At 44.4% G+C, this 12,576-nt stretch overlaps 1 protein-coding gene across 1 annotated transcript; it reads left to right on the top strand.

Annotated features, from left to right (window-relative positions):
* Positions 1–2,695: 2,695 nt before the first annotated feature.
* Positions 2,696–12,087, top strand: LOC148103493 (uncharacterized). Its single transcript, XM_087838122.1, has 5 exons — positions 2,696–2,903; positions 2,990–3,133; positions 3,269–3,361; positions 4,339–4,461; positions 11,966–12,087. The coding sequence occupies exons 1-5, from the start codon at positions 2,696–2,698 to the stop codon at positions 12,085–12,087; spliced, it is 690 nt and encodes a 229-aa protein (XP_087694248.1).
* Positions 12,088–12,576: the final 489 nt, after the last annotated feature.

Raw genomic sequence — 12,576 nt, 5'->3', positions numbered from 1 at the left:
GAGTCAAGCAGACCGCCCCTGGTCCTGCAGCAGCAGAGAGGCCAAGCATCCCAGACCACGACCAGACAGCCAACTTCTCCTCCCACCCTCCCGCCCCAATCATCTACTAGAGCAGGTCATCTACTAATCACAAGGTTGGTGGTTTGATCCCTGCCGGCTCCAGTCTGTGCGCCTGTATCCTCAGGCAAGATACCAACCCCAAGTTCAGTTCCCCCCAAGTTCTCCAGTGTGTCCATCAGACTTAAATAGAAACCACTGCAGAAAAAAGTGCCTAAATGTATGTTGATGACACAAGTTGTATGGGCTGGGGTCATCATTCACTCAGCTTTAATGTCACTCTGGGTTCTTGGCTAGCTTAGCTTTAGCGTGTTGTCTGTGCAGGTGCTTGCAGAGAGCTGAAGTTGTGTTTGCAGTATAATGCAGTTGTTTCTGTCCTGGAAGCATTTTTTACCTCACCATCGGATACTCTTATGGAATAAAAATAAAAGTGACGTCCAGACTCCTCCACTATGTTGCTTATTCAGCACAGCAACTGAAATCAGCTGATTGCAACCAAAGCACATAAAGCGTGTTTGTTTGTTTGATGTTTCTGACTTGCGTAGAGAAACCTAAAGAACCTTTGTAACACAAATTATGACAGAATTGTAACTGTAATGTGATTATTAGATTTAGTAAAGTAACGTATTACTGACAAATATATTGTGATCACAGGTTACTTTGCAGGTGTTGTGTTGATCAGCAGAGTACAGACTGTAAGCTGAAAGAACTTTTTCTGCTGAATGTGATTATTAAATATATTCACAGTACTCTGTCGACATACTGTTTATCACTCTACACAGTTTCATTATCATCTTAAGAACATATGTAAGTGAAGAGAATTTTTATCCACAGTTAAATTAAATGCAAATGCTCAACATATTAATTCTCTAAAAATCTGTGGAAGCATCACTGATGATCTGCTACAGGAGCAGCTGGTATCTTATTTATTGATAACAAACTGTGGAAACATCATCGTACTTTATCCACGTTAGTGCATAAAGTCCAACATCTCCCTCTAGTGGCCATATATAAACCATGCGTGAGGATGGTGTTAATGTAAAATGTGAATCATAGTGTTCCAGTCAGTCATCAGTGTGTCTCTGCACAGCTGTAATTAAAATGTGTTCAGAGGGCCTCAGTGTCCAGGTGTCAGATATACTGGATCATATTGAAACAGTGTTTTTTTTTTTTTCAAACAGGTATTATGGTGTGATTATAGTTAGATTTCAAAATAACTTTATCAAGCATCGATAATATCATGAAGAAAAAAGTGAGTCCCCCACTTTTTATAAGAATTTAGTTACCCACTGTGTTTGTACCAATAGAAAGCTGGTGCTCAGAGGAAGAGGGCGGGCTTTACTTGGTGTCAGTGACAGAAATGAAAAAAAGCTCAAATGAGTGAGAAGGACGATGAAGGAAACATCTGTGCTGTGTCTGCTCTGTAAGTAGAATCTCTGTGTTTGTTTGAATTCTTGTACTTCACTTAACTTTACTTGTAATTCACTCTTTATATAAATACAGCTGGACAGCAGATATGACTTTACTGGGTTATTTAAGTGTAACAGAGTGTTTGTACATAGTCACAGTATAAGCAGTACACATAAATATAATAAACCACCCATTATGTTCATATCTCAGGCACAACAATGATGTTCATTGGTCTGTTTGAAACGGGACATGTTTAGTTAACCAAAAGATTTCAATAAACACAGTTTTTATATTCGAATTATTAACTCCATTGGTAAAAATTGCAAAGAAAAATTAGTGCAATTACCATGTTTGTCTCTCGCAGATTACGGTTCAGTCAGGATATAGCTCTAATTTCTTGTAAGAATTATAAAAATTAAAACATTGTATATTGAAATGACATGCAACAAATATATTTGTTTTCCATGATGTTGCTTTTTTAATATATTTCTTTAACATTTTGTTTTTTTTGGAAGAGTTATAGTTGCCAGCTTGGCACTTGACTCTCATTTATAAAATGTATTTAATGTGAAAATATGAAGTCTTTTTTTTTAATAGAGGGCAACAGTGGTTGCAGTGGTTTGTGTGGAGTTGTTCTTTATGTTCAGCTCAAATCAACCTGAGTGTCATTTCTTTAGTTCTGATCTCACTGCTGAGCTGCACAACAAACCAAGGTCAGTAACCTTCTTCTGTCACAGTTTAAACCTGAGAAATGCTCAATGATATGACCTGATTGGGTTCATGTTTGCAGATGCTTTTTGAAAAAAACTCTTAACAGATCAACAGTTTTTCATTTTAACCCTCACAGCTCGTCTGACTGTGAGTCCCAGCAGCTCTCAGTTCTTTGAAGGAGACTTTGTGTCTCTGAGCTGTGAGGAGGACGACAGCTCTGCTGGATGGACTCTGAGGAGAAACACAAGCAAACAACTGAGGACTCGGTGCAGAGATGGATGGGGAAAATCATCTGGTTCTTCCTGTAACATGAGCTACATCTTCCATTCTGACAATGGAGTTTACTGGTGTGAGTCCAGAGAGGGTCCCATCAGTAACATGGTTAACCTGACAGTCACTGGTAAGCTGAGTGTGTGGAGTTAGTGTTGATGAAGCTGTGTGTAAATGGATGAAATGCTGTAGTTTGTCTCTGTGTTGAGGTGGATCAGTGATCCTGCAGAGTCCTGTCCTCCCTGTGATGGAGGGAGATGACGTCACTCTGCTCTGTAAAACAAAGACCACTCCCTCCAACCTCCCAGCTGCTTTCTATAAAGATGGCTCCCTCATCAGGAAGCAGCCTACAGGTCACATGACCATCCAGCATGTTTCCAGGTCTGATGAAGGCCTCTACAAGTGTGACATCAGCGGTCATGGAGAGTCTCCATCCAGCTGGATCACTGTCACAGGTGACACACTCACCTGTCTGTGTTTCTGCAGCTTTCAACATTCACAATGTGACGACAACTTAATGACTGTGTTTGCTTTGTTTTAGACAAACACATCACCACACCTCCACCTACATCCACCTCTCCTCCTGTTCTCTCTGTGTTGTCATGTGTTGGATCAGCCTGTGTTGCGGTTCTACTGGTGTTACTGGTTCTGCAGGTGAGACGATGTGTTCACAGGAAACCTGAAGGTGAGACTCAGACTTCCTGATCTTTCATGTTTGATTTTTATTTAGTAGACTCAAGTTCAAATTCATTATAATCACAGTAACACATTTCTTAAATATAATCTCTGTTTTAGTCACTAAATTTATATTTTCGTTCAGCCGATCAAGAAGAAGCTGGAGACGATGACATCACAGTACACAATGTCATCAAAATATCAAATCACTCACAACAGCCAGTCACACGAAGAACAGGTAGATTTTTTTTCTTTATGGTGGGATCATCACTACTGAATATGTGGTTTGTTTAATCTTCTGATGAACATGTGACATATTTCACCTCTATGTCACAGAAGTATCACTTACATATGCAACAGTTATGATTGCTTCATATATGAAATGTATATTTGGTTCAAATGTGACACAACTGCAGTTTTCCTTTAGGCCCAATTTGACTTTAACTGATGGTGTCGGCTCAGACTCATGTGTGTTGTGACTTTCTGGCCCACAAAACATTATCAGTGTTGTAAGTGAGCTGTAGGTGTTCAAAGCAGCTCTGACTGGACACACATGTGTTTGCCGTCTGATTTTAAGTACACGTTAGTTTACAGTTTATTGTCAATATAAAATGTACAAAGAGATCAATGTAGAAACAGACTGAAGGGACAAGATATCCTTTATTACAACAAATAATTTGGAGTTCTTACAGTAATCAGTAATCAGCAACTTCCTGTTGTTGACTACAGTTCGTCTAACAGATGAACATTCTCGCCACAGTGTTTACTGGTAATAATAGTGTTCATGTTGTGAGAACATGTTTGCTTTGTGCTCTGTGGTGAAGAGTGTCAGTCTGCAGTGGAAAACGTGTCAGCTTTGTGGTCGTCCACCTGCATCTTTCTCAGAAACAGCCTCCAGTTCTTTGTGGTCACTCAGTGTTTCTCAGCAGAGGTGTTAAGACGAGAAAAAAACTCAAAAACACAGAACATCATTAAAGTTGTCATTACTGTAAAGTAATGCATTTTTGTGCCAACTAATAAGAACTAAGATCCACTGAGATCTCACAGAGGCTCAGTGCATGACAAATTTCCTGGTCTTCATGAGCTAAAAATCATTATTTTCTGTCTTTTTGATGCAAGATTACAAATTATAAATATGTTTTAGCCATCTTTAGCTCCTGTGTAATAACATCTGAACTGTTGTACTTGCAGTGATTTCAATAGTTTACTCTGCAGACATTTATTCAGCTGTGGTCTACTCAGCAGTGAGAACTGAAGACGTCGGTTATGGACAAACAACCATCAGAACAAGGAGGCCCAGGTACAGCTGCTCTTCAGCCCAGTATTACGGCAAAATATGTAACAGACATGTTGGTCCTCTGTGTCCATTTCAAAAAAGACAACTGTGCAACTAAGTACCCAGAAATGTACTTTATACATTATTTATTCACTACTGATTTCTGTCCTTTAAATATTTTATCTCCCCCTCGCTGATAATGCAACGTCTGATTGCGTGCCCATTTTATGTTTTGGAGAGGCAAAGCGTGAAATAGACACAGTGGGTCAGCTTTGCCATGATATCAGGTTGGATCTTTAATGTGGGACACAGACAAGCTAGCTCCTCACCCTGTTTCCAACTATCATCATCAAGTTAAGCTAACCAAACCACATCAGTGTATTCCAGCTGAAGTCAGAATTTGCTGAAGACTTATCAAAGTGTCTGAAATGTAAAATTCCAACCTCCCCTTTAGTATGCTTGTTGGGAAATTTGGATGATGTCACTACAGAAACTAATACAGTCCACATGGTTTTTACTGCCCTATGCATCGCCAAGAAAATGGTCCTCATGAACTGGAAAAATAAAAATAATCTTAATTCTAGCCAATATAGAAACTATCTAATAGATCACATTAGTCTCGATATAGCCTCTGCCACCACATTAGATCAATCCCTCTGGGCTCCTTTGATCGGCTCCATCATCTAGCGGGGGTAGGGGGTCGTGGTTTGGTCCCGCCTTAGCTATTGTGGTTGATGTGGAGGTTGGGACGGGCTTAGGGCACCTGGAGGACCCCTAGAGACGTTATCCCTGGAGGGCTTAACCCGGGGGTTGTGTTCATAACCTGGTTAGTGGCTCTGGTCGCTCATAGAGGTTGTTCTCCTCGTGGCTGCGTGCAGCGGGGCTGGAGGATGGTCTGTGCTGGCGGACGTAGGTTACTGGCCTGGTGGCCTGGCTGCCCCTGAGTGGATCCGGGGGTTTGGGGTTCGGGGGTGCTTCGCCTCCGTGCTGGGGCTCTGGCTGGGCCTTGGGGGCTTCGGTCCTCGTTGGTGTGTCGCCGAGGTTGTGGGCGGGTGGGTGCACGGGGGCTCAGCCCTGGCGCAGGGGGCCTCTTGTGCATCGGCCTAACTGGGGGGCTCTTCAACTGGCAGGGAGGTTGTTCCATCCTTGCAGGAGTCCACTCTGCAGGTGGGGGAGAGACATAGGAGAGGTGGAGAATAAACTTAACCTGGGTGTCTGTTGTCTTGTGTAGTCTGGGAGATGATTGAATGTTGGGGTGGGTACAGTTTCCTCTGCGGTCGGGTAGGGTGGGCTGCCCCGGGTCCTGTGGGGCTTGGCGGTGCTGCTGCCGTAGGCCCCGGTCTGGATGGGCCTGGGCTCCCTTGCCTTGGTGGGTACCAGAGGACGGGGGTGCCTACTGGGGTCAGCGGGGGAGCTGGCCCTAGGGTGGGGCATCCTTCCCTCCCTTCTTTTCTTCCCCATCCCCGGCTGCCTCCCTCTTCCCGCTCCACCACAGCCACCCACACAGGTAGGGCCTTGGGGTGCGGGTGTGTCACCAGGGTGCAGGGGAGACATCCCCCCCCGTCCTCTTCTGGCCACCTGTGCCTCAATTTTGTCTCACAACTTAGACATCCACATTACTTACACTCTCATAACACACACACACACACACATATATATATACATATATATATATATATATATATATATATATATATATATATATATATATATATATATATATATATATATATATATATATATATATATATATATATATAGGGCCTTGAGGGTGGGCACGTTAACGGCGTCCAGTAGACGGTCTGTGTATTCAAACCTACCTCTGGCACCGGTGCCCACCTCTCAATTTTAAATCCATGTAGACATTGAGGGTTGTCGGGAGGGGCCGTGCTAACACCTGCTGCTCTCTGGCAGCAGCACCATGCTCTCCCTTGTTTTAAATGCACTTTAGAGCAACACGCAGCAACACTACACATGAGCGGGAGGAGGGAGGTATGGGGTCTTAACACACCCCCGTTCTCTACTAGCCATCATGGCGGGGGGCTGGGAGGAGATGTTGGCTGTCCGATTGGCCTTCCTGCTGCTGCAGAGCCTGGGACGGTCTGCTTGCCTCTCACCCTGGAGGGAAGGGTAACATCTCTTGGGTCTGGGTGCCGTTTCCCCCTCTGGGGGCGAGGGTACCTGGACCCGGGGTATAGAGTATGTTTGGGGAGTGTGATTGTGTGTACATGTCCATTTATGTCTATCCCTACGTTGGGTGAGTTCTGAGTGTTTGTATATGTGTGCATGAGGGTGGGAATGCATGTCTGTGTCTGTGTGTGCCTGTTTGTCTGTGTCTATATGTCAGGTTGGGTCTTAGACTCCACCTCTCTGGGAACTCCCAGGCCCTCCAAAGTGTGGAGACCTATCTCCCCTCACCACACTCCCTGCCGGTGACTGATGCCCTCAGGGGTCGGTGCATTGGTGGTTCTTGGTGTCCGGGGCTGGGCGCTCAGGTATGTACCAGCTCACTCCCGGTGGCTACTTGGCGGGGCCTGGCGCCTGTTGCTCGGTAAGGCCTCTTCCGTGGCGCGGGGGGCCCTCGGGCCTCCGGCCTCTGGGCCTGTGGCTCGGTTCACTCTGGCACAGCTGGCTGCCGGCAGAGCCGGCGGGCACGCCGGTGAAGACCCCTCTAGCTTCTGCCCGGTGGCTACTGGGTGACCCCTCGTCTGGGGATCCTCAGCCCTTCCCATGAGGGCGGCACGGATGCCCCTCCGGTGGTCCTCCTTGGGCTCTTGCACTCTGGGGCCTCTGGATGTCTGGGGCCTGGATCTCCTCCATGCCTGCTTCATGCCCTGGGTGACTTGTTAGTCTTCAGACAACAATTCTGATGGCTAAAGAACCAAATGGGACAGGCAAAAAAAAAAAAGAAGTCAGAATTTGCAAGTTTCCAGTTTAAATTTTTATGTCAAATTTTGAACATGTACACAGCACATGCAACAGCTTTTAAGCCTAAAAAACATGTATTGGTCATTTTTCTAGCTCTACCTTGCTAATAAGAAAAACAAATTATGTTTTCTTTCAATTCACGAACTTTACTGGTATTACAAACTCTTTTGTGTTTTTTGTGTATTTGTGTCCTCAAACCTCTGACATCCAACAGTTTGTCAGTCTGAACAGGGACTGTGTGTGATGCAGAGAGGTGGAGATTGGAGTTCAATCAAGACCTCCAAAACTTGTGTAATCATGTTTCCTGTTTGAACTGTGTGTGTTTGTGTTCAGAATTTAAACCAGAGCCAGATGTTGTCTACTCTTCACTGAAGTAGCCCACCAGTCCAACCACTGACATCCTGCTGCTGGTCTCTAACTGGTCCCCCCAGCACCTCAGACCAGAGGACATCCACAAAAGGATTAATAAAAATATTTGTGTATTTTTCTTTCTTTTTTTTCCTTAATCACTTTTTTCTTGGAATTTTTTTTTTATGGTTTTGTATTTTGCTGCAAAATCATTATTGCGATGCATTCATGGATTAGTACATACAAAGCAGTTTGTGGTAAGAGTTGGGTGCAGTTTATTGGCAACAGCAGAAACTAGAAGATTTATGATTTCTAAATTCAGTATTAAATTTTTGTTATAAACTATGGAAGCATTGATTATTTGATTGGATTATTTGTTTGTATCCATGTTAATTTTTAAAGTCAACCATCCTCTCTAGTGGCCATATATATTTATAAACCTTGGATGGTGTTAATCTAAAATGAGAATCATAGTGTTCCAGTCAGTCATCAGTGTGTCTACACAGCTTTAGTTGTAATGTTGCAGTCTGAGGCAACACTGCTACAGATTACATCTGCATATCACATCTGTTTTGAAGTATATTATCATGGCCGTACATAATGACCATGAAATATTTAAGGGACTATAATCTTAGATTTAGTCCCTTAGTGGCAGTGTCGCCTCATTGTTAAATTTTAGACACTGAATTAAATAAATGAAAAAGTAACAACAACATGCATAAAAACATCTATTAGGATAAGGGTAATAGAATAATGATCCAGTCAGTCATCAGTCTCTGAACAGTTCTAATTGTAATTTTCCAGTTTGAACTCATGGTGGTAGTGTTGTTATCCTGGATCAACAAGGTTGAAGGTAATATTATTCAGAGCTGATTATTATGTGTAACAGAAAAGATGGCTGATGAATAACGGCTGATTTGAAAAGATATGTGGAAGACAGTGTTTGTGACTCCAGTGTGCTGGAATAATTTGCAATTAGAGGCCACACATCAGATATGTTCCCTGGGGGGAATTGTACATCCTTTGTGTGGTGGTATTTGGCATTAGGGGCACAGATGTAGGTTTTTTGAGGAAGCTACAAAGCTTTACGACCGTGTGTGGTTGTTGGTTCTGATGGTCATGTCATGTGTTTTTTCACTCTGTTTTTGTTGCTGCTTTTAAGATATACATAATAAATAAAGCGTTAAAAGAACTGGCCATGGCGGACCTCAGTTTGTTCATCACAACGAGTTGGAAATGACTTCTTTTTTCTTTCTTTTTTTTTCCCCCGCCTGTCCCGTTTGGTTCTCTTGCCATCAGAATTATTGTCTAAAGGCAAAGAAAGATACCCAATGGATTTACTTTACCAAATGGACCATCCCAACCTTGCCGTATTGGTCTATTTGATTTACCGTTTATTGTTTGTTTTATTTTATTTTCACTTGCTACACACAAAGAAAGAGGGAAAGAAAAACAGCAGGGAAGAGGGACGGTGATAAAGGGCAAAAAAAACAAAAACCAACAGAATAAGCAGACAAAAAAAAATACATATATCAATCACCTGGATCACCTGTTGAGAAAGAAAAAAGAAAACAAGCAGAAGAAAAAGAGAGCAATATAATAAACAACATCATCATGATGATCTATGTGAATATCACAGTAAATACTAAATATTAAACATTATTGTGCAGCACGTAAGGTCGACAGCGCACAGTGTGCTTTGAGGTAGGAGCCAAAAAGGGTGTAGTTTGTGTGTGTGAGCACCCGTGTGTACACCTGTGAGCATGGACGGGCTTGTTTTTAAAAGGTTCCTTCATGTAATGATCTGCTAGAGGGTGTGGGGGACCACTGCCCCGTCCTCCAGGGCATGAAGCAGGTATGGAGGAGATCAAAACTCCAGACATCCAGAGGCCCCCAGAACACAAGAGACCAAGGAAGACCAACAGAGGGGCAGCTGTGCCACTGTCCCAGAAAGAGCTGAGGAGAGTCCCAGATGAGGGGTCACTCAGCAGCCACAGAGCAGAAGCCAGGGGGGGTTGCAGTGACGTGCCGGTGAGCTCCGCCGGCAGCCAGCTGTGCCTGAGTGACCGAGCCCCAGGCAGAGAGGCCGAGGGCACCCCAATCCAGAAGTGGCCCGAGCGAGCCCCAGGCTCCAGGCCCCGATAAGCAGCCACCAAGGAGTGAGCCGGTGTGTATCTGGACGCCTATCCCCAGACACAAAGAACCACCAACGCATCTATGTCTGAGGGCGTCTGCCACTGGCAGGGGAAGTGGTGGGGGGAGATAGGCCTCCAAACCTTTGAGGACCTGGGATTTCCCCAAAGAGGTGGCGTCTGATACCCGACCTGACATATAGACACAAACAAATCCTCATGCTCTCATATGCAAATACTCAGCACTCACCCAACATGGAGACAGACATAAATAGACGCTGTACACACAATCCCACTCCCCAAGCGTACTCTATACTCCAGGTCTAGGTACCCTTGCCCCTGGAGGGGGAAACTGCACCCAGACCCAGGTGGTGTTACCCTCTTCCCTGGGGTGGAGAGAAGCAGACCGCCTCGACTCGGCAGCAGCAGGGAGGTCCCACACTCCAGACCCCAGTCGGACGGCCAACTCCTCCTCCTAGCCCCACCGCCCCAACAGGCAACAGAGAATGGGGGTGAGAGAAGACTCCAAACCTCCCTCCACCCACTCATATGTAGTGTTGATGTATGTGTGTTCTAAGGTGCATTTAAAACCCAGGAGGGCATGGAGCTACCTGCCAGAGAGCAGCAGGTAAGCACATAGCCCCTCCTGATAGCCCTCAATGTCTACGTGTATTTAAAATTGAGAGGTGGGCAACGACGCCAGGGGTGAGGTGTACACCCTGATGGTATTTTGGAGTCCGTGTAGCGTGCCCACCCCCAAAATCCTATATGTATGTGTAATGAGAGTGTGAGTAATGTGAATGTCTAAGTTGTGAGATACAATTGCGGCACAGGCAGCCTCCTCTGCACCCTGGTGACACACCTTTACCCCAAGGCCCTGCATGTGTGGGTGATTGTGGTGGAGCGAGAAGAGGGAGGCAGCTATAGATGGGGAGGGAAGGAAGTTCCTCCCTGGGGCCAGCTCTCCCGCTGACCCCAGTAGGCACCCCCATACTCTGCAACCCACCAGGGAAAGGGGCCCAGGCCCATCCGGACTGGGGCCCAGTTCAGCAGCACCGCCCAGCCCCACAGAGTCCGGGACAGCCCACCCGACCCCACAACAGAGAAAACTGCACCCACCCCATCATCCACTCATCTTCCAGACTACACAAGACAATAGACGCCCAGGCTGAGATCTTCCTCCACCTCTCCTGTATCTCCCCCACCTGCAGAGTGAGTTCCTGGAGAGAGGAGACCTGCAAGATGTAACAGCCTCCCCTACCCCTACCAGTTGAAGAGCCCCCCCAGGTGACTCGATGCACTGGCAGCGGTTGGAAATGACTTCAAATTCCCTCAAGTGGCTTTTTGGTGGTTGGATTGCCACTGACGGTTTAATTATTGAGAGCAATGTTCCAGTTTAACCTCATGGTGACAGTGTTGTCTCATTGTTAGGTCTATAGTTTCTTATTAATTGTAATAGTTTCTTAAAGCTGCATTCAAGTTAAAAAAAATCAAAATAAATGATATCTTCCGTTAGATATAAAGTTGTTATGGATGTTTTTATCTGTGGTAAATTAAATTGAAAACTCTAACATGTATCCAATCATAACAATGACACAAAAACAATAAACTAAATAACCTAACTAATCCTAAAAAAGCAACAGAAATGGCTTGATTAGCTTATGACTGAAACACAATGAGTACACAAAAATTACACAGCAGATTTGCACTGACTGATCAGAAATATTTATTATGGTGATGATAGACAACATATAAAAGGAAATGGAAAGCTGTTACTTGCCAGTGACTGTGATAAGGGTAACCGTAGATAATGGATGGATGGAAAAAAAACAATTATTATTATTATCACTATCATCATTTTCTCAACAAAAGTCCATCTCACCAGAAGCAGAAGTATCTGGGCTATAGTAAGGTCTCCTCTAGGTGCAGCTGTTAAGTTTCACTTTTTTTCTTTTCTTTTTTTTTTTCTTTTATTGCGTAATAAAAAAATCCCAAACTTTCTTTTGCCACTTGCAACAATTGTGGTCACCACAGATTGGTCAGGAAAAAACAGAAATAAATAAATAAACGATTATTTCTAAAGTCACTGGAATTATGAAAACTGCTGGAAAAATGTTCATGTATTCATTACTTAATTTGTCTCTATGGTCACACGCAGCGTCGATCGTCCACCAGAGGGTGCTGCTGAACCTGCAGCGTCACAGCTTCTCACAGCCGTCAGCACAAGTGTTAAAAACCAACACTGTTCCTGTCGTGAACTGGCTGTGTGGAGGCAGTTGAGGACCCAAACGCAAAACTCACGGAGACAAAAAGCTGAACTCAAAATCACTACTTTATTGCAGGCTTCACAAAGAAAGAGAACTAAACTGGGAATGCTAACTGAGGACCGAGGGAACACAGAAAAGCACACAGGTTCGGGGAGGTTAAGACGACACGACACTGAACTGAGGGAGACATGCACATAAATACACAGATAATCGTAACAAGACACGGCAGGAGTGAACACAACATGACACATACTGACGAGAGACTGTCATAGGAAAACAGGAAGTACACAGAGGTTCAGACAGGAGGAGAGAGAGCACAGACATAACGGGCTGGGGAAAACATTGAATGAAACACAAGGAGGGGAAACGAGGGCTCACAGATACACAGAGGGGCACACAGGGTCAAATAAGGAACATCTTTAACAGAACCTAGGAACCACGGCATAAGGAACAAAATAAAAAATACAAGAAAACTAAGAATGCTGGGCCAACATGGCCCAGG

This window comes from Neolamprologus brichardi, chromosome 3, assembly GCF_056152115.1.
Source record: "Neolamprologus brichardi isolate AB-2024 chromosome 3, ASM5615211v1, whole genome shotgun sequence".
Taxonomy (NCBI): domain Eukaryota; kingdom Metazoa; phylum Chordata; class Actinopteri; order Cichliformes; family Cichlidae; genus Neolamprologus; species Neolamprologus brichardi.
Note: the sequence above shows the minus strand (reverse complement) of the source record. Positions and strands in the feature narration are given on the sequence as shown.